At 38.9% G+C, this 22553-nt stretch overlaps 1 protein-coding gene and 1 long non-coding RNA gene across 8 annotated transcripts in view; one reads left to right on the top strand and one right to left on the bottom strand.

Moving 5' to 3' along the window:
- MYSM1 (Myb like, SWIRM and MPN domains 1) overlaps window positions 1-14596 on the bottom strand; it is a 41763-nt gene extending 27167 nt beyond the window's left edge. For all 7 annotated transcript variants that reach the window (XR_010410927.1, XR_008507832.2, XR_008507831.2 and 4 more), the window contains exons 1-7: window positions 14497-14596; window positions 9725-9800; window positions 8129-8199; window positions 5950-6027; window positions 5834-5857; window positions 4661-4739; window positions 1370-1468 (exon numbers count right to left, since the gene is read on the bottom strand). Coding sequence is in view for 3 of the 7 variants with exons in the window: in XM_045897589.3 (XP_045753545.2) it covers window positions 1370-1468; window positions 4661-4739; window positions 5834-5857; window positions 5950-6027; window positions 8129-8199; window positions 9725-9800; window positions 14497-14579 (510 nt within the window). In the remaining 4 variants the exon portion in view is untranslated. The remainder of the gene's footprint in view (window positions 1-1369; window positions 1469-4660; window positions 4740-5833; window positions 5858-5949; window positions 6028-8128; window positions 8200-9724; window positions 9801-14496) is intronic.
- LOC135364172 (uncharacterized) lies at window positions 14203-21252 on the top strand. The gene is made up of 4 exons (XR_010410928.1): window positions 14203-14436; window positions 17064-17175; window positions 17595-17719; window positions 20723-21252. It is a non-coding gene; the product is annotated as an uncharacterized LOC135364172 (long non-coding RNA).
- Window positions 21253-22553: the final 1301 nt, after the last annotated feature.

The raw sequence follows: 22553 nt of genomic DNA, 5'->3' as shown, positions 1-22553 counted from the left end.
TCTTTTAACATCATGATGTATCCTTTCACCCCAAGTCTTTGAGTAAAACTGACACCCCAAGATGCTCTGCATGTTCCAGTCTGAGAAGCATGGGGACAGGAATAACCAAGTTAAGCTTTATTCTCTTCCAGAATACCTTAACCTTGCCAGGCTGCCTTGAAAATACGTTTGCTTGGTTAAAAGGGGAGCAGATGATTGATGTATAATGAATCCATTCCATTCTTTACTTCCTATACTCAAATGACACAAAGTTCTATAAATCTTGTATGCAGGATAAAACCCATTATTTGCATTGAAAGAAAATAGCGTATTTCACTTAAGACCCTGTCAAATTCTATATAATTATGTTCCCAGAACTCAAGCAGAGAACATTAAAAATTACTAAATATCAAAACTACATGGTTGAACACAGCACAGATTACTAGAAAGATTAAAGAACTAGACCATAACTATGCTTTTCTGAACACTGCAACTCACTGAAGTTTTCATATAATTCCTCATAAAAATTATAAGTTTCATTGTTATTAAACAGATTTTAGCATCATGTTAGCATTTATGGTCCCTAAGCTCTAATCATTCCTAAAAGCTACAATGCAAATCTTTGGACAGAAGTTCTGAGGCTACCATGATGTCCTGGGTGCCTGCAGGAGGAGGCCCAGCAGAGAAGTAGGCTAGAGCCACAGACCGTGGAGTCCTGAGAATGTAGTGGAAGCTGCCGCCATGAGAATGGAGCAGGAACAAAACAGAGCAGGAGCCAGTCCAAGCTTCTGGAACATCCAGTGTCAATTTTGCTATGAGCTTTAAACCTCCAAGTAAAATCCAGAAACTTCCCCAACCTCTCTTGCAGCAAGGACAGAGGTAAGCTCTGTGCCCAACATGGGGCTTGAACTCATGACCGCGAGATCAGGAGTAGCACACTCTGCCAACTGAGCCAGTCAGGCACCCTAACAATGTGCATTTTCAAACACACCATTCTAGAGCTCATGGGCTTGTTTTTCTGGACCGGGTCTTGTACTCACATATTGAAAAGACTGGTTTTTAAGTCAAACTCTTCTCAGAATTTACAAATAGGCATCTTGCTAATAAAAGAAATAGTAATAAAAACAAAAAAAGCTACAATGCAAATCTTTAAAAAGAAAAGATATTTTCCAGGAAACAATGACCTCTAATCGCAATACTCAAAACACTTAAGCTATGCTTTGAGATTTTTGAGGATAAACATGTGTTGAGTACTTTATGAATATAAAATACTTTCACTATGAAAACTTTGAAAATTGACATTAATGCCCAAATTAAAGCACTATTTTTGCTTCCTAATTTTATTTATTGCAAATATTATTATTAACTAGGATATTTATATCCTGCTTACCTTATTTTTAAAGTATTGCCTGGCATAACTCTTAACTTGTAAAACAGTGCGACTTCCAATTAGCTTTGCAATTTTGGTCCACCTTCGGCCAAATTTAGCCTAGTTATCAAAATGGAAAAGAAATTGATTTTGATTAACTTACTCGTTAATAGTCCAAGCAACTGCACATTAAAAAAAAACCTAAAAGAACAACCCATCTTTATTTATTTTCTAAAGTACACAATGAAGCCACATATATAAGCTAAGACTCTTAAAAGCAAAGCCCATACTCTTTTGGATTCTCGACGTCTGAAAACTGACCAAAATGATTTAGGAATTAGTTTTCTTTTTACAGCTATCTAAATGAAGATCCACAACTTTTATGGATTCCTAACCGTATGTATTCATATTGCACATTATGATGTTCCAAATCTAAAAAAACAAGTGCCTGAAAAAGAGGCAGGTTCCATTTTCCATTTATAGAACGAACTGATTACATTCTGACACTAATTTCAAAATATCTTTTTTTACCCAGATTCCATCTGGCACAATATCCATTACCTGTCCCATAGCAGATACTTTTACTCTACACAGGTATCACAGAAAACCGACTTCGAAGAACAAATGAATCACAAATGAAGCAACCTGCAACCAACACCTTCCTATACCCCTGTACTGTTAAAGGCTTATGCCCGCTAATGACAAAGCTGTGGTGGGGAAAAAACTGAAACCCTGAGGGAGCTCTGGTGTTTTCTGAAGTATAGAAAGGAATGCAATATAATTTTAAAGCTAAAAGGAATTTTTGGGTATCAAGTCTACTATTTGATACATAAATCTTCACCATATCTCCACAACTCAGGGAAGCTGATCCCAGGGCCAGATTTACACGACAGGTTATGACATTTACAGGTTACAGTGGCAAATCATCTTCAAAACCTGACCCAAATGATAAATTAATTATACACTTATTTCTGAGATTCATGAGAATATCTGACATGAGAACAATTTCTTAAAACTGAAAGCATTTCTAGGAAAATTCTTAGTAAATATAAATTAATTAAGATTGTTATTAACTAACACCTAGCTAAGATCAACTTACTGAACAATTATATTCATTGTGGGATGAAGGCAAATGAGTAACTTCATAGGATGGAGCACTTTTGGACACATCAAAGATCTGGACAAAGTATAACCAGTTGGGATTATAGGGGCTTGAGCATTATGAAAATTGGAGCGGGTACACTAACAAGAGGAGCAAAGAAAACACTCACCAATTTCAAAATAGAGCAAAGAGACAATTCTATGCCAAAAGGGAAGGAAAAATTTTCCTTCATCATTCGGTACCAGATAATTCCTTTCTCTAAAGCCTGAGAGAACTCAGTGTATAAGCAAAATATATCAGTAAGTTAAAAAGGCTGGGAATACACATATGATCTCACTGATATGAGGAATTCATCTCAGGAAACAAACTGAGGGTTGCTGGAGTGGTGGGGGGTGGGAGGGATGGGGTGGCTGGGTGATAGACATTGGGGAGGGTATGTGCTATGGTGAGCAGTGTGAATTGTGTTAAGACTGTTGAATCACAGACCTGTACCTCTGAAGCAAATAATACATTATATGTTAAAAAAAAAAAAAAAAAAAAAAAAAAGAAGGTAGTAGGAAGGGAAAAATGAAGGGGGGGAAATTGGAGGGGGAGACGAACCATGAGAGACTATGGACTCTTGAGAAACAAACTGAGGGTTCTAGAGGGGAGGGGGGTGGGGGGATGGGTTAGCCCAGTGATGGGTATTAAAGAGGGCACGTATTGAATGGAGCACTGGGTGTTATACGCAAACAATGAATCATGGAACACTACGTCAAAAACTAATGATGTAATGTATGGTGATTAACATAACATAATAAAATTTAAAAATTAAAAAAAAAAGGCTGGAAATACAACCAACAGTTCCTTCTAGTTTTGTGGGAAAACATTCTAGGTTTAAAATATCTGTTTATGTATATAGATACCTACATATGTATATAAATAAATACATATTGGCATATACAGGGACAAATATCTTTGGAAGGACACGCAGAGAACAGATAACAATGGTTACCTGAGGCAAAGAGAACTGAAGGCACAGACTGGAATGACAGGGAGACTTAACACCTATAACTTTAAATACCCTTTGAAGTTTGAGCCATGCAGATGTAGCCCCATCATTCCAAGTGTCAACAATAACCTAAAAATTCACAACCCACTTTTGTATGTGTGTGTACACACACACACACACACACAGATAGCCTTTGGTAAGGGGCAAAACACCAAAGTAGTAAGTAATCTTAAGTAAGTGACTGGTTAATTAAAGTTAGGTTATAAAAATGACAATCATGCAACAGAGTGAAATACCAATATAAAAAACATCAACAGTACAGGAGAAAAACCTGAGGAGGAGATAAAACCTTCAAGATAGTTTATTTATATAAAGACATCACAGAATATATAGATGTCATGGCGATATCTATAAAAATACAAATACATTTTATTTCCCATCATCTGTAAGAAATGTTAACAATGACATTTCGATTTGCATTCATAAAACCCACATAAATATTATATAAATATCCTATATGTAATATATAAATTATATGTAATTTCAAAATTAATTAGTGTAATACTGGGTAACATGTACCTTACAGGAAAAGATATAACCTACTCCTAATAATTAGAAAAAAAAATTCTGAATATTTTCTTAAAAGTTTCTTCATATTAATAGGAGAATTTTCAGAATTACAAACGGGCGCACGTTTTTTTTTCTATTACGTAACTTATGGATATTTAAATAGATCTCAGTGAAACATTCATGCAAAAGAAATGTTTCTGGTTTTCAACTATATCCACTAAAAAAATATTCAGACTGTGTGCACAATGCCAAATATCTGAATAAAAAAGAACTCAGCTGATTATGCAGACAGTTCCAAATATCAAGGGTTTTTTTTCCAAGAGAAAACATCAGATAACTAAATAATTTTGCCTTTTAATCCAGGTAGTTGATGTATACAGACAGAGCTTAATATCTTGGGTTTTATTATTCCCAAAAAAGGGGGGGGGATGAAAATTATCTAAAATATTGATCCAAATGTATTTTAATCTTTTAGTAACTTAGATATGAGTTAAAAGGAATTCTCTTGTACTACAAACATCATTACTACAGAAAACCTGAAGATGTGATCATTAAAAGAAATTTCTGGTCTCCACAAATTAACCTTATAATTCTATCAATACTGGCTTCTAGAATTATTTTACTATAAATTAAAAATTGCTCTATTTACCAGCCCTTGTTCAAACAGCTCTTTTTCTTCTATCTTCCACTTTACTGAGTAACTGGCTGTTTTTGTAGGAGAGTGTGCCCTGAGGGGAAAAAAAGGAATTGCAAAAAAAAAGTCTGAAATGGAACATTCCGTATTTATGCAGCTAAAGGTTATAGATAGCCATAGGCTGAATTCAATACTGTGAGTCTAAGAGTTAAAAAAGAAGAAAAGGCTGCAGCCTCTACCCGGGGGACAGATTTACCCTGTCTTGTATACTTCTCTAGCTCAGGATGATAGGAGCCCCAAATGACATAATCCTTGGGTCTGAGTGAAGATAACACTAAAAGACATCAAAGGAAGTCAGTGTGATAACAAACAAATAGGCTTCCTTAGACTGGACACAACGCGGCAGATGTTAATACATTTCCAAATCCTGAAAGGCATGTTAAGTGTTTAAGTTGGCTCCAGAAATATTATCTGATTCTTCCGTATAATCTATGTTAAATATCAAGCCAAAAAAGAAGTAAAGAAACTATGGCATTATGTTTATTACTTTTGAAATGCAGTCCTTATGAAATTAAAATAGTGATGAAGCTCATTAATTTAATTCAAGCAAACCATTACTCTTCTCATTAACTTGTTTGCTGTTATTTATTCAGCAAAATGCAAAAGCCAAAGTCTGCCCACTGCTCAAACCCTTGGCAATGGTAAATCTGTAAGTCTACCCTTTGAAGGATCATAAACATGAAAGTTTATTAACACTAAATAACATCAAATTTTCTTCAATTATAGGGAAAGGATATTTATAAAATAGTTAATACTTGATTTCTCTAGATAATTTTTGAAAGCCACAAATTCAAATTAAATTTGTTTGAAATGTGTGAAAATTAACTGACAAGGTAATAGAAATCAAGCCAATTCCTAATATATTAGATAGCAGCTTTAAAAAATTTCCCCACAAATCCTTAGGAAGCCATCTTTTCCATAATCCAGTGGAATAGCTTATATAGGACCACAAAAGAAATTCTGACATATAAATAATGTCATAAAATTATCTTGTGGCATTCCAACAACTGTATAAGAAATTTTGATTTTATATTTTTGTACAACCCAAGGTCAAGAGTTTTTCCACAGGCCAACTATAATTTTTTAATTCTCCTATAATTTTAAAATATAAAACATATAAGTACATACATGATTTTTGCTGTTTTCTGTAGACTGCACCACATGAAAAAGAAAATAAGGAAACTTGTGAACAAGTTTTTAAAAATATAGTTCAGACTTCTAAAAGTATTAAAAATTGATTTTACCTCTTCATGTATTTTTTATCATCTTCCTTTTGATCAAGCCAGAATTTTTCTGGAAGTGATTTTTTAGATAAGTAATACCTGTGTAATTATTAAAGAAACTTTTAAAATAATAATTAAATCCTATCATTTTTATGTGACTTATATTAAGTAGGCACTCACATCCATGAAAATCATACTTGAATCCTAGCTAAACTAATTCTTCTTAAAACCTTTTCCAGATCTGCAAAAATTATGATAAAAATATTTATACCTCACATGGCTGTTATATGGATTAAATATTACAGGTGAAATCACATGAACACAGCACCTGCACAGAATGTGTGCTACATAAATGTTAGCTTTTCCTGTATTCCCTACTAGAAGTGGTTAAAAGAAATAGTCTGTGTTTCATTTAAATCATCTTTCCTAAAACATGGGGAATGTAGTAGATGAACTTGATTGGCTGTCCAGGATTAACTGGGGAGTATGTTTTCCTAGTTCTAAAGGTAATAGAGTTCAGGGTGTTCCCTACATTAATATAAATAACTCAGGTCAAATCTACCACAGAGCTTCCCTCTCCCAACTTCTTAAAACTAGCCTACTGCAATACTCTTTAATTAGTCTCACATGTTCTTCCCTTAACAAATATTGACTATATATTGTGTATGTCAGATAATATGCTACGTACGAGGAGCTGAGGACAAAGATATAAGAAAAGATCCCCGTCCTCTAAGAGCTCACAAAGCTCTTACTTCATTATTTCTGCTTCTAAATCTGGAAGTGAACCCGTTACTACTTAAGTATTCATTAGTTGAGACTTGCACTGTTCAATGTATTCGCCAATACCACATGTAAACAAAGAATGTAAAATACCTCAATAATGTCTATCAATTAAATGTTGAAATATTATTTTAAATATACTGGGTTAAATAAACTATCTTATTAAAATTAATTCCACCTGTTTTAAATGTGGCTACCAGAAAATTTTAAATGATATATGAGTCTTGCACTATTTTTCTATTGAAAAGCAGGCTATAGCTGTATGTTTGGGGAAAGAGAGTAAGAAAGCCTTTAAAAAGAGTTAACCTGTGACAAAGGTACACAGACACTCTGAAATCAACATAGCAATAACTGGGAATAAAGGGAACAGAGAAGTTCTGGCTTAAAAAGGAGGTAGAGAGCCATAAAATACAGATGAGAGAGCTAAAATAAACCACTATTTATTAGACTATTACTAATAATCTTTAAAAAAAATCATAAAATCAGAAATCATTTTGTTCAATCCTTTCATTTTATATACAAGAAAATGGAATCCCAAAGAGGTTAAGTTGCCATCATCAAACAGATGAAAGAAACAAGGACAAGAAGCTAGTGATTAAACTGTGGATAAATTGTGTCCCTGGGTAAATTAACCATCTCTGGGATTTAGCTTCTATAACTGTAGATGGAGGCTCAGACTAAATGATCTTGGATATGGACTAAAGGTTCTCACTGATTTAAAACATTCTATAGGGCGCCTGGGTGGCTCAGTCGTTAAGTGTCTGCCTTCGGCTCAGGTCATGATCCCGGGGTCCTGGGATCAAGTCCCACATCGGGCTCCCTGCTCGGCAGGAAGCCTGCTTCTCCCTCTCCCACTCCCCCTGCTTGTGTTCCTGCTCTCGCTGTCTCTGTCAAATAAATAAATAAAATCTTTAAAAAAAATAAATAAATAAAACAAAACATTCTATAATTTCTACTCAACATTCAGACAGTATAGAGGTGGCTGAAAAAAGAAACTCAAACATATTGAGTTAGATCTTAGACTGTGCAGTAAAACAGAAACAGAGGAATAAAATGCTGCTTTTTTCATAGGTAGCTAACACGTTATGTAATTGCAGTCTGGGGCCAAATAAGGCCCATCTAGTAAGAACAATGATCTCTTTTTTTTTTAAGATTTTATTTATTTATTTGAGAGAAAGAGAGAATAAGAGACAGCATGAGAGGTAGGAGGGTCAGAGGGAGAAGCAGACTCCCTGCCAAGCAGGGAGCCCGATGAGGGACTCGATCCCGGGACTCCAGGATCATGACCTGAGCTGAAGGCAGTCGCTTAACCAACTGAGCCACCCAGGCACCCTAGAACAATGATCTCTTTTGTAAGTCTTGCACTTAATAGATTTTTCACCCTGAAATCTTTACTTTCCTCATAATCATTAAAGGATACTCTTCTTCCAACAACATCTTCTCAATGACAGCTCTGTTCTCTTCACTGATGGTGCTATCCAGAGTCCAAGGCTATTAAAAAAGAATGTATATTTTTTTTATTTACTGCTTTTTGAAATTATCTTCTATGTTTTATCAAATGAAATACATGATACAATGATTATGAATAATAAAGCTACCATTTACTATGCCCAGACATATCTGATTGCCAGGATAACACTGTGGGACAGGGGTTATTGCTTCACCGATGCAGCCATAGCACCGCAAGTGTTTCAAAGGGAGGAGGAGAGACTTGACACACAAGACTGCTGGATTCCAAGGCTCAGGCTCCTACCCACGATAAAGTCATAATGGCTAGCATGTATGAAACCTATCAGGTAGCAAGCATGTTGCTAGATATTTCACCTATTTCCAAAACTCACCACACTTCTTTTTCCCTTTAAGCCACAATCTCTCCTTAAATGATCATACTCATTTTCAACTCTCAAAACTTAAAAATGTTCAGCTCAGGTGTCTTCTCTAAGCTCTATCTAGACTGTTTTTTCCAATTGCCCACTCCTCCATGTCCACTTGGATATCCAGTAGGCTTCTCAAAGTTAACATATTCAAAACTCACTAACACATACCTTCACCTGTTTCTCCCTGTGCTTCCACCTTTGTAAATAGCATTATGAGTCACCTAGTTATTCCACCTAGAAACCTAGGAATCATCTGGATTCCTCCCTTTTTTCTCAATCCTACATCCAATCTACCAAGCAATTCTACATCCAAAATATAATTAAAATCTATCCATCTCTGCCAAAACCTCTGGCCAATCTACCACCAACTCTTGCTTAGATTACCACAAATGTTTCCTAACTGGACTCTTTGATTCTGCTCTTGCTTCATACAAGCATGACAGAGCTCTGGTCTGCCTCTCCAACCCTGTCACAGCTGCCACTCCCCACTTTCCCACTATATTCTAGACACTGGCTTTCAAACAGAGCCTTTGTGCTGCTATTCCTTCTGCCTAGAATGTTTTTCCTCAGCTTTTCACATATCTACTCCTCTCTATTACTTTTCAACTGAACTGTCACCTTCTATTTCCCTCAATGACAACTTTATCTAAAATAGGTTCCCCACCCTGTTACTCTGAGCCAGCATCTTGGGTTCTTCATGGTCTATACTTAATTTGTCTACCTGATTCCCTTTTAGCATATAAGCAACTTGAGAGCAAGCCTATGTCTGTCTCGATTGTAGCTGTATCCCCCAAACCTGGGTCCAGCATCTGACGCACAGTAAGAATTCAATAAATAATCACTAAATGAAAGAAATGAACCCTGCAATGATCCCCGTCTTTTAGATGAAGAAACAAAGGTTCACAAATCTGATAAGTCGTAGAGCAAGGATTTGTACCTAAATCTAGCTGGCTCCAAAGCTGTTTCCCAACAGACCATTTCAAAGTCAAAAGAAATAAGTTTCTTTTATTTTTAAAGTAAGAAAAATGTTTCCAGTATATTACCTCTGTAACTGCTGAGAACTAGCACCAAGTAAAAAAGAGGTACTCCAGGCAATAAGTAATAGCTTATGCACCTGATTATTTTCATAAAATACTTACAATAAGACCATTCTCAGTTCTCCACGATGAATCAAGATAGTGATCTTGTAAAACAGATGCTGTATTTTCATCACTTCTGTAATAATTAAGAAAATGGGTAAAAAGTGGTATTATACCAATTAATAAATAGCATTCACACAACACAGGAACTGGCAGGGTATGGATGTTAAGCAAATGTTTCATTTCCTTCTTCCCTTAACAGACTTAACATTGCAGAAATGCCTACTCTATTTCTTTAACCTATGGAATATAGAGTAGCTTTAAGCCACCCTTTTTAGCTCACCCGATCTCAACTGCAACCAGCCAGTCTGTTCACTTCTTTTGTTCCCCAAGAATAAATAACTTCATGAGGAAAAAAGTACCCCAAAGCAGCAACCATACATGCTCTACGGCCATGAACCAACACTTCAGAGCTTTTTATTTTTTTATTTTTTATAAAGATTTTTATTTATTTATTTGAGAGAGAATGAGAGGGAGAGCACATGAGAGGGGGGAGGGTCAGAGGGAGGAGCAGACTCCCTGCCGAGCAGGGAGCCCGATGCGGGACTCCATCCCGGGACTCCGGGATCATGACCTGAGCCGAAGGCAGTCGCTTAACCAACTGAGCCACCCAGGCGCCCCCAGAGCTTTTTTGATGAGCATCCATATGTATATAGGAATTCCACTTTATAATCAATTCTTTTAGTTATATCTAAAGCATAAAAGCCATCAATAACAGCAATGCCCTCAAAATGGAAAAAAAAAAAAATAGATCGAAGAGTCAAATTGGAAAATACTCGACAGTAAAGTAAAAAGAAAATCTGATGTTTTAATAACAATTTGTCTAATAAAAAAATTAACTTGGGTTATTTGGGGCCTTTCTATGTCCATGGGGGATTAAACTTTGTTAATTCTCATTCTTTTCACTGAACTAATAAAAACTCTCTAAAGTCACGCTGCTCACTACTCACATAAAAAAGCTGAACAGTTAAGTTTTGGAAGGCTGAATTAATGATATAGTTAAATTCAATATTTGCTTTTTTATATCTTGAAGTTATAAAGTTTCCTAGAAAATTACTGACTTTTCCCAGACCTAGTCTAGTGGTAAGAATTTTGTACCTCTTAGACTGCAAAAAGATTTATACTTTTGAATCTTCAATTAGTTCTACAGTGGTTATAATAAATTGTGGACTATCTACAATAAACTAAAAGCAGTAATTTCTCTCAGCTGCTGATGGCAAAAAGCTTTTAATTCATGTGTTAACTCTGATTTGGTAGAGGCTGCCAGGAATGCTAAATAAAGGATTCTGAGACTTGCACAGGCAGAAGGAAACCTTTGCTTATGGAGAGGTCTGCCAAGAGTGCAGAGGGGGACTAGTACCACTTCAGGTATGTTTTGTTTTCTTTTGTTTTAAGATTTTATTTATTTACTTGAGTGGGGGTGGGAACACAGACGGAGAGGGAGAGGCTGACTCCCTGCTGAGCAGAGAGCCCGACATGGGTCTTGATTCCAGGACCCCAAGATCATGACCTAAGCAGAAGGCAGACACTTAACTGACTGAGCCACCTGGGCGCCTCTCACTTCGGGTTTAATGTCTTTTTATAGTGTTCCTCAATAAGGATTAGCAACTTCCACACCTCTGGTGTATGCACCTGGACACCTACCTGAATCTCCACAGGCGGCATAAATTAACATGTTTAAACCTTAGCTGAGAAATTCCTCTCAAATCTGCTATTCTTCCATTGTTCCCCATCTCAGACAAAGAATATGCATCCCCCTAGCTGCCCAAGCCAGAAATGTGGGCCTGCCCTTATTTTCCTCACAATGTACATTCAATTGGTTGCCAATTCTGTGGCTTCCTCACTTTTCAAATCCAGTCCTTCCACTATATCCATGCTGACCTCTGAAGTCCTGTAGTTTCAGAGCCACTTTTCCAAGATAAAGCTAACATGCCATCCACTTTCCCTTCTTTATCTTTTTCCACTTACCCCCATCTGGCCCATTGTAAGTTTTACTGTGTCTTACGCAATAAGAATGTTAGTTCTATGAGAGCAAGGAGTTAGTTTGATAACTGCTATATACCCAGGCCTTGGCACAGAAAAGGTGCTCATCAACATTTGTTTAATGATTAAATGAACAAGGTAGGTGGGACATGGATCATCCAGGTCTGTAGGAGGAATGAGGATTTTCTCATAAAGCAAATCGGGGATTGAAGGGAATAACATGATGAGATATGGATGTAAGAAAGGCTGGTCTAACTTCAGTAAAGAATAGAAGGGGGCCAAAGAGATAAGGAGCAGTTAAGAGGAAGTGATTATATAAATACTAGAGAGGTGACAGTAACTTAGACCCAGGGAACAAGCAGTGTAAACAGGAAGAAGTGAATACATTTGAGAGGATACTTAGAATCAATAGACCTTTAGCAACTTATAGAAGGGGTGGAAGGAGAGAGGTAAGGAAAAGGGATAAAGTCTCTATCTGTGCCTTGAGTTACTGGGTGGATGGTGCCATCTATTGAACTAGGGAACTTGAAGGCAGATGGCAGGTGTGGTGGGAAGTTTATAAGCTGAGACTGAGGTGCTTGTGGAACATCCAAGAACAGACAGATTCAGAGAATTAGATAAATGGATCTAAAGCTCAGGAGAGAGATTTGGGTTGGTGAAAGATATGGAAAACATCAGTATGTATTAGGTGGAATTTTAGGAAACTGCCATTTTTCTTATGGTCAAAATGGTTGAACATTGGCAAAATTGTATATGATCCAGCCTAACAGATAGAAATTTAAATCTTGAGAGATGGTATAACCAGGGACTGTGTGGTTAGTTAGAAGTCTTATGACAAACCCCTTGGAACACGGATTTAAAGGACAAGCAGGAGAAAAGGAAGATGAGGAGGAAAGGTAGAAGTGAAAGGGAAACCAAAGTTTCAATGCCACCTTCTAACTTTGGTACCTAGAACTTAGCAAGTACTTAAAAGTGTGCTTTCAGTTAATCCTCAACGTTTCCACAGATGTTATCATTAGCTCTACCTACACACACTTCAGGGGGCACCATTCACCAGAATATAATGTTAATGATGCTCCTTGGAGTTGGGTAAGGCAAAGGCTCTGACCATCAGGAACCAATAACCTTTGTAATCCAGCTTGCATGAGTGTTAGATGATCATAGGTATCACCTGTAGACCTAAGGCTTCAGTACAATAGTAAGAGAAAGGAAAGAAAAAGAGAAGGCAAAAAAAAAAAAAATTAAACACGATCAGAAAAATAAAGAACCACCTATGGAAAAGGGGCAGAGCCAATGCTCGCAGATGATCTTCTGTGTTTCCAGAGCCAACTCACTTCTCTCTGGACTCCAGGTAAGCATCCCTGCCTACTTAACACATAGACTTATTGTGAAAAGTAAATTAAATCATGCATGTAAGAGCACTTAGTCAAGATTAACTTGGTAACTTGATCTACACAAATGTGAACAACGATTGTTAATAAAAGTTCCCTACTCATCTGTATAGCTTTGGACTGCTTTGTCTAAAGGTCTGGGAGAGAACGACTAAATGAATTTAATTACTCCTCACATTTTTATAGTGCTTTAGAGTTCAGTAGAACTTTAAACCCACTATCTTAATCCCTCAGGGCAGGGTGGGTACTGTTCTCCATAATTTACAGAGTCCCTAACATTAGGTTGGACTGTATGAAATTGCCATTTTGTAAGTTAAAAATGGTCTAAGATGGGCAATTCCACATGGTTCATTCAACCTAACAGACTTCTAAAGAGGTTGTTCATATTTATAAGCACCATAACTGGCTAAGTTTAGAACTAAGGTCTTTTGATTCCTGACCAGTCTAGGCCTCTTCCAATTCTAAAAGGTGACTGGGGAAGCACATTTTAAAAATAGTAGGTATCAATTTCTTATTTGGAAAGCAAGCAGTCAAAGGGCTAGATCTCTCAAACTGGAGGATGCTGCCTGAAACCACACTGGCCTGTTCTGCAGGAATCTGTATTAAATAAACTGTGACCCCTCACTAGGTCTTCACAATAATCTCCACGAGGGTAAGGAGATGGTGAAAAACGGAACATTTACCTAGCTCCTACTGTATGCTATAGCACATCCCATAATTACTTCATTTGATGTTCACAATAACCATGACTGTCAGTTTTCTATGAGCGGTCTGAAGCTCAGGTAAATTACCTGTCTGATCCAAGGTCACACTGCTAGTAACGGACAAGGCCGGCCAATGCTGGAGAACCCAGAGCTGTCCAACTCTAAAGTCCTGTCCCTCTCCTTTAAGTCAAGCTGACTCTCAGGAAGTTTTTCACAACTAACCCCATGTGGAATAAGAAACCTGTCAGTAGGGATGAAACGACACGCCCAAGGTCACACGGCTTACAAGCGATGGAACAAGGATCCCTGAGCTCAGGTCCGTTCGGAGGCCGCTCTTGTTCCAGTTACTGTCCGGAGGGGGCAAAGGGGAGGGGGATTCTGGGGTTGAGATTATCGAAGAAGGAATCTAATTGTTGGATAGAGTGCAATGTGCTCGGCGAAGTCGGCGCTCTCAGAACATCCTGGTAAAAGGTGAAACAGCCATCCGACACCAGCCTCGGGTACCTACGCCCCCTGGGCTCGGGAGTAGCTTACAACAGGATGGGCGCGGCACCTCCCCGGCCACCAGGAGACCCTGGCCCAGCGGATGTGCTGCCTCTCCCCTGTTCCTTGCTGAACCCGCAGCCTTTCCAAGGTACTTTCCTCGCACCCGCACTCCTCCCCATCCCTGTGAGACTCGGTCTCTACGCCTCACCCTGGCTGTGCGGCGGCTGGCACCACGTCCCCTTCGATATCCACATCCGCTTCTTCAGCCGCCATGATGGGACCTAATCCCATCCGTCCTCCCGAGAGATCCCGCGAGAGGTGGAAGACTTGGGGGCGGGGTCGCATGAGTCACGGGGCGGAGTTGAAGCCTAGTACAGCCCCTTCCGCGAGGGGGAGGCGGGGCTTTCCGAGAAAAGATCACAGCGGTCTTCTGAGGCTTGGTAAAGACCTTGGGAAGTTTCCCGGGCTTGGGCTTTGACGAGATCGTGCTCTTGGACAGATTCTTGGCTCTTCACTTCTCTCATTGATAAAATGGGGATAATGGTAAATCTCTACCTGGAGTGCTGAAAAGATCAAAGCCAGACCTGCTTTGGACTGAAAGGTGGCTGGTTTTCTTTTCTCTTTCTTTCTTTGCTTTCTTTTCTTTCTTTTCTTTTTCTTTCTTTCTTTCTCTCTTCCTTCCTTCCTTCCTTCCTTCATGTTTTAAGGAAGGAAAAGGATCATTCAGCGATTATGTGAAGTACTAAACAAGTTCTATTTTAAAATTCAAAAAACATTTAAGTATGTGACTTACTTCAGGAGATCTTTGCAATTAATTAAAAATTCACTCTCATGACCTTTGATCTTTACAATAACCCAGTGAGGACTGTTATCATCAGTCACACTTTACAGATGAGGAAACTGAGGCTCAGAAAACTGAAATGACTATCAAAGGATATATAGCTAGTCAAAGAACTGGGACCAGAATCTGGGTCTTTTGCCCGTACTGAGTGCTCACCCTCTACAAATCATGTTGGCAGGATAAACACCATTTCTCTCAAAGAATTTATGACTTCTCAAGAAATTAGATATTGGCCTTGAGTAGCATATGCTAGCATTTATTGCTCACATTATTGCAACTGTTCATTCACTTGTCTGCCTCCACCGTGAGACTGTGAATTCTTTAAGGACAAAGGCTCTGTCTGGTAGTCCTTATACTAGTCCTCATTCCAGCAACATTCAGCATGGTGTCTGACACGTCAGAGGTGCTCAATAAATATTGAACTGATGAATGAATGAAACAATTTAAGTGTGCTCATACAGGCTTCTGTCTCAGGCAGCCTTTCCAGTGTTATACCTCCTCACATGACTTTTTGCTAAATTATACAAAGAACAGAGGACAAAATGACGAAATTTAACTGAGATATCTATACAATTTCATAGTATGTTCAGACGAGATCAAGTGCGTTCAGGGTGGTATGGCCGTAGACTCATAGTATGTTCAAAGGAGTTTTCAAGTGATCATATGTTTAGATTTTTTCCCACCAAAATGAACTTTCATAAATTCCTAGTCCCTTTAAATTTAGTTATTTATAATACCTAACAAAAATTTTAATTCATGATGGTGCTCTGCTTTCCATAAACAAACTGAATGAATGTCAGAATAATTTTAGAGCAGAAAGGGAGGAAGATGAATTACAAACAGAGAGGATGGGTCAGGGCTAATATGAGCACCTGTCATATCCTGGATATTATATAAGGTAGAATCCCTTTTGGACCTCCCAAGAATCATGCAAAGTAAGTATTAGCAACCCACCCCATCCCACATTTTAGAGGTAAGGAAACCAAAATTCAGAAAGTTACAGTTAGATAGCTGAGTACTAGAAGTGCAATTCCAACCCAAGTCTTTATTCCTCTATACTTACTCTATTATATTTTAATTCACAACAAAAGGAATAGGGTCTTTCGCAATACTACATGAATTGGTATTTTTCTCATTTGGTGTAAGAGTAAATCATAATCAGATAATTTTCTGATCTCTTTGAGGTGCTTAAATCTAGAAATAAGTAGAAAGTGTATTTCAAAGGTTGGAAACTTATCTTGGGTTTACAAATTCCTTCTCGGTCCCCCATTAATACACTTTATTTCCTTCATTGATCCTAAAACAGAATTTGCAAGAGGTGCCATACCTGTAAATCCTCACGAATGTTGATAGAGGAACATTCAGTCAAGAAAGTGTCTGACTCACATTTTAACTGCACTGTGTATGAATCCACTGGAGAGGCAGTTTATTCATTTCATTTCTCCCTATTTCTGGTGAAAAAAGATCACTGCATTTTTATTGAAAAAGCAAAGTATAATTGCAGTATTAATCCATAAAAAGCTGGCATGTTAGCGTTCATGCTAATTAGCTCAGATTTGTAAAGTGCTTTAAAAGCAGGAACTGTCACACAACTGCTCACTAATGTTATTGTTACATTATGATCCAAACTGTCAGCTAAATGATTGCCGGGGATTCAAGAGTTCCCATTTTAAAAATAAAATGGCCAGCGAGTGGGGAGGAAAACCACTTTTATCTATGCAGAGGTGAGATAATAGATGAATGCAGACATAGACTTAGGGGCTACACTTGGCACGCCTTGGCTGTGGCTTGAATTGTTCCAGGAGAACAAGCTGCATTTTATTTTATTTTCCCTCCCCAGTTCCCTGAAATCACATAAAGTAGCTACTGAAAAAGCTGTTCTCAATATGTTGTAAGGAATGTCTGCCAATGCACTTCTTACATTTTAATTACAGTAATGCTACATCCATCTGACATTATGCGGAAGGGAAAGAAAAGATGCCAACATTAATGAGCTCCTACTGTGTGCCAGGCATTTTACAGACTATTTCTTTACAGCCCTTTGAGGTAAGGGATTGTTATTTTCACTTACAGATGTGGTAACTGAGGTTCAGAACAGTTAAGCGATTTACCCAAGGAACTGTAGCTGATCGTTGTTTTCCTTACATCATGCTGTCTTAGCTTAGGTTCTAATAGCATCATTCAGAATTGCATTGCTTCTCGGCAACCCCCAGTGGAAGGATTAGGCCTCTTTCTCAAGAGCTCCAGGAGGATGGGTGTTGGTGGCCGGGCTTGGGTCACATGCCATCCAAGAAGCCAGGTGGACTCAGTTCCACCAGCACCACGTGGAAGATGGAGATGTGATGGCTCCCCAGAGCAAAATAAGGGTACTGTTTCCAGAGGGAGGAAGAATGGATGCTGGGTGAGGAAAACAACAGATGCCCCGTTGTACTGTTCTATGTTGCCATTTCTCTCTGTTCCCCCAGGCCTTTAGTATAATCCATTAACAGCTACGGGCTCCTGTTAGCACTGCACCAGGCACATTACTCAACCCCTGTAGATGGCCGCTTCTTCACTTGGAAAATGACCTATGAAATAATCTCCTCCAGAGGTAAAATTCTTTGATCATGTTCTTGTTCATGTCGCAGACATTTCTGAACACTGTCACGGGCAAAACGGGGATGGAATTGTCGACGTTTGCATGGGTTTGTATATGGTTGGCTGCTTAGTGAAGTATGGGCCATAAATAAAATATTCCTTGTGCTTGGAATGTGCAACACTTCCCATGTTCCAGGCCCCTCCACGTTTAGAGGCGCTCTGCCTTCCGTGCTCCTTTCCCCTCCTCTTGTTCCCTCTGAAAGGGCTGGTTCTGACTCAGCTGTGGTCAACTGTTGCCAATTTGGATCTCAGGCTCAGAGTGGCCAGGTCTTTTGATTTTTCTTTTAAGACAAGCCAGAAATCAGGATTAATTTGTAAAAAACCATTCAAAGTTTTAAAAAACACTGTTGAGGGCGCCTGGGTGGCTCAGATGGTTAAGCGTCTGCCTTGGCTCAAGTCATGATCCCAGGGTCCTGGGATCGAGTCCCGCATCAGGCTCCCCGCTCCGCGGGAAGCTTGCTTCTCCCTCTGCGTCTCTCTCTCTCTCTGTCTCTCATGAATAAATAAATAAAATCTTTAAAAAAACGAACAAACACTGTTGAACTGAACACACAATTATGTGGGCTACATCTGACCTGCAGTTCGGGACTATTGCCCTAAATCCTTCTCTCCTACTACATGTAACACTTCCATGTTCTTAGTTTTTCACAGTTCTGCCTACGGCACTACTGAAGTCTTCTTCAGGGCAGGGAACGTGTTTCTGTTCCTCTGTGTATCCACAGCATCTAGCTACAATGCCTGGTACATTATAATCACTTAATAATTGTTCGTCGAGGGCGCCTGGGTGGCTCAGTTGGTTAAGTGACTGCCTTCGGCTCAGGTCATGATCCTGGAGTCCCTGGATCGAGTCCCACATCGGGCTCCCTGCTCGGCAGCGAGCCTGCTTCTTCCTCTGACCCTCCCCCCTCATGTGCTCTCGCTCTCTCTCTCTCATTCTGTCTCAAATAAATAAATAAAATCTTAAAAAAAAAATTTATAAAAAAAAATAATTGTTCGTCGAAGGAATGAGTGGATCAACTAGAAAAAAATAAAGCCAGTTTTTTTTTAATTGAGTATAGAAAACTTACTTTATAAACACATAATCAATGGATATTTTAAATGATAACTATATAAATATAAATATAAATATACACACATGTATATAACAGTTGCATTATGATCCTGACAAAAAATACACAACCCAATAGAGAAAGGAACAATTACAAACCTAAATAGAGTCCCAAAGTCCCTTCTCATTAGTGAAGGAGAGATGTATGATGTTTTTTTGCCTGCCTCTTTATTGTTTTGGAGGGGATTCAGGGGAGGCAGAAGACAAGTCTCCAACTTGAGGGAAAAATTCAGTCTGTATTGATTCTGAAGGGCTGTGTAAGACGAAATGTAAACCTGCGCTGACTCTCAGTTCTAGAGCTCACACATGATCGAGTATGTATGCACAAAATCCTGCCCAGTGTCCTTCCCTTTGTTGTCTAGGTAGCTCCCTTTCTATGTGAAAAGTCAGCTTCAGCATTGTGCCCTTGCTTATCTTCCTGCCCATTCGCACAAACCCCCTTCTCTGCAACCCTAGAGCCACAGTGCATGCTTATGTCAGAGAGCCCAACACTGGCCGGTAATTGCCTCCACACTAGCCTGGGACCTCCTTGAGGACAGGGATCATGTCCATGTTATCCACATCTAGCACGTAGTAGATGCCTTAACCAATGTTTGGATGAACAATATGTCCTCTATATTAGGAAGCATATTATCTCAAAGCTTCAAGACATTTCGTTCAGTTCAATAAGTGTTTACTGAGTACCTACTATAGAGCAGGATATGGATCCCGAGAATTCAGAGTGGTGGAGGGGTGCAGGTTTTAAAAAGGGGGCTCAGCATAGGACTTGTTGGGAAGGTGGCATTTGAGCAGAGTCTTGCCAAGCTGAGGGAGTTGCCAAGCTGATGTCAGGAGAAAGTGTTCAGGTGGAAGAAACAACCAGTGTAAAGGCTCTGGGTGGGAGTGTGTCTGTTGGTGGCCAGCACGGTGGAGGAAGGTGAGCAGAGGGAGAGCAGGAGGGGAGGAGGCCAGACAGGTAACAGGACCACAGTTTGTAGAGCTTGAGGTGTCATTGTAAGGACTTTAGTTTTCATTCTGAGTGAATCAGGGAGTCATTGCCGGGAATCCGTTGAGATTAAAGGTAGATATTAGCAATACGAGTTCACTGAAACTTATTTAGGATTATATACCGAGTGGTTGATAACATGACCCATATGATGTTTCTTTTTGTCAGGTTTCCTGAGGAAAAAAATCCCACAAAAGAGAACTGATACTTTTGTTAAAATAATTCCTTTTCCCCAGTATGGTGGATGAGTACATCTTTGTCTACTCTGGTTTTTGTGTTGAATTCACCTGACATATTTCTCCTTTTTTCACACTGCATCCTAACTTCTCATTTGAACAGTCATATCGACTACTTGAGAAATAGACTGGCTGCCATAACATTTCCCATTCATTTAAAACGTGTGTTTTTGCCACATTGAGGGGTCCTAAGTCCATATGCTGCTTGCTGTTGACTCTGCTGGGTTCAGTAGCCTCTGATGTGAACAAGATCTTGTCACCACTGATAAGGAATTCATACTCAAGGGGCGCCTGGGTGGTTCAGTCATTAAGTGTCTGCCTTCAGCTCGGGTCATGATCCCAGGGTCCTGGGATCGAGCTTCGCATCGGGCTCCCTGCTCAGTCGGGAGCCTGCTTCTCCCTCTCCCACTCCCCCTGCTTGTGTTCCTTCTCTCGCTTTGTCTTTCTCTGTCAAATAAAATAAAATCTTAAAAAAAAAAAAGAAATTCATACTCAATATATAAATGGATCATTAGAAGCAACAGAACAAAGGCCGTGAAGCAGAGGTCTGTGCCTGGCACCATGGAGGACTGATGGGGCAAGGCTAATTCTGTGCCCCTCTTATGCTCTGCCTTTCATCCTCTCTAGGTCACCTTTTGCTCCAGTGATTGCCATGGCAACCAGCTTCACGCAGGTGTAACCTGACAGCACCACACGTCTCCTACTTTCTGCAGCAGAAAGTGCATTCGTGCACAATCTGGGAAAGCAAGGGTGTTAACACCCCACAAGACAATGGATGACCAATGGGGAGCAAATTCCTGTAGCATGGAGCCCCTTTGTTCACAGAATGGAATAAAGCAATAACTTACTCTTGAATTGACTTTCCCTCCTTTACTGGCATGCTCTTTCCATTCCTCCTTCATAATCCTTGGGACTACTTCCCAAATAAATTAGTGTCTGAAGCCCTGGTCTCAGACCCTTCTTCCCTGGGGAAGCCTAAGATAAGACAGTGAGGTTAGACTTGGGTTTTGAAAGTTGAACGAGACCTTTCCAAGTGTAGAGAGAGGGAAAGTGCATTCCAGGCCAAAAAAAAAAAACAAAAACGCAGCAGCAAAGACAATGAGGCATGGACAGCATAAGGCAGGGCTGGGGATTTGCAGCGACCTTCTGTGGCTGAAGCATAGGATATATGGACGATATGAGGAGGAGAAAACTAGTGGGAAGGTTTGTTCATTGAGAAATACCTGTCAGATACACTAAGCTGAAAATATTGAAAAAATCTTCCCCCAAAGTTTTGTTTGTTGTTTGTTTCTCATCATAAACATTCACATTGTTTTAGGGGCACCTGGCTGGCTCAGCCACTAAAGCATGCAACTCTTGATCTCAGGATCATGAATTCAAGCCCCACATTGGGCACGAAGCCTACTTAAAAATAAAATAAAATGCTATTAAAAAAATAAGCATTCACATTGTTCTTCATTTCTGGGAAATCAATGTCCCATGGACTGAGTAGTAACTGTGAGCCATGCACTCAAGACGAAATTGAATATTTGGGTGAAAGACCAAATTCTGGAAAACAAAACTGCTCTTAGTGTGCATATTATCAGCAGGTATGTAAAACAAAATTTATAGTGACCAGAAGAGAGGAAGCAAAGTAAATAGAAATGAACTATATAATATCCATTACTATTAATTAAAGTTATATAAAATAGCAGTGCATTTTCAGTGTTTTATTATTATGAACAAAATAATTTGTAAGTGCTTTTGTGTAATCATTCCTACCTTATTTACCATTACCCATTAAGGACTTAAGTTCTGAAGGGATGGTATGTTTAGGTTTGAAAGGAAATTTTGGACCTCTTTGTTTTAGCACTATGTTCTGTCTTACACAATAATTACCATAGTTCATTGAATCTAAACTTCATTTACATGGATAGTAAGTTATTCCATTATTTTATGTGCCATTAAAAAAGAAAAAGTGCTGCCAATTACATTTTGACATGTTGTTGATTGTAAGATGCATCCTGTTTTCAGAGCTTTGAGAAAATATATCACTTGAAATTGATGCCTGCAATTTCATCTCCCCCCCACCGGCCCCCCGCAACAGCTCTGGAGTAGGGGGAGTGGGAAATAGTTCAACTTTGACTCTTTCTAATACTTGATAGAGTTCCTGGTACATGTATGGTTGATAATGTGTTCAGCTAATGTTTGTTGAATTAAACTGAACAGATTTCTATGTATCTTCACCCGCTTTGACATAGGATATTTCATGGGATAAGAATTTCATAATCCATTTCAGAACCCTGCAAAGTATCATGAAATAGACCCACTATAGTTAAGTATCAACAAAAATATCATATTACCGTCATTTTGTTCATACTGACTGGAGAACTTATCGTGTGTGATTTTCCACAATGTGTTTCATCTATGTGTGTTTCCATGCCATGGATTATTTTCTATCACATTCATAAGAAAACCA

The sequence above is a fragment of the Mirounga angustirostris genome, unplaced genomic scaffold, assembly GCF_029215605.1.
Source record: "Mirounga angustirostris isolate CCGP_5_RB_7025 unplaced genomic scaffold, mMirAng1.0.hap1 SCAF_4, whole genome shotgun sequence".
In the NCBI taxonomy this organism is placed as follows: domain Eukaryota; kingdom Metazoa; phylum Chordata; class Mammalia; order Carnivora; family Phocidae; genus Mirounga; species Mirounga angustirostris.
Note: the sequence above shows the minus strand (reverse complement) of the source record. Positions and strands in the feature narration are given on the sequence as shown.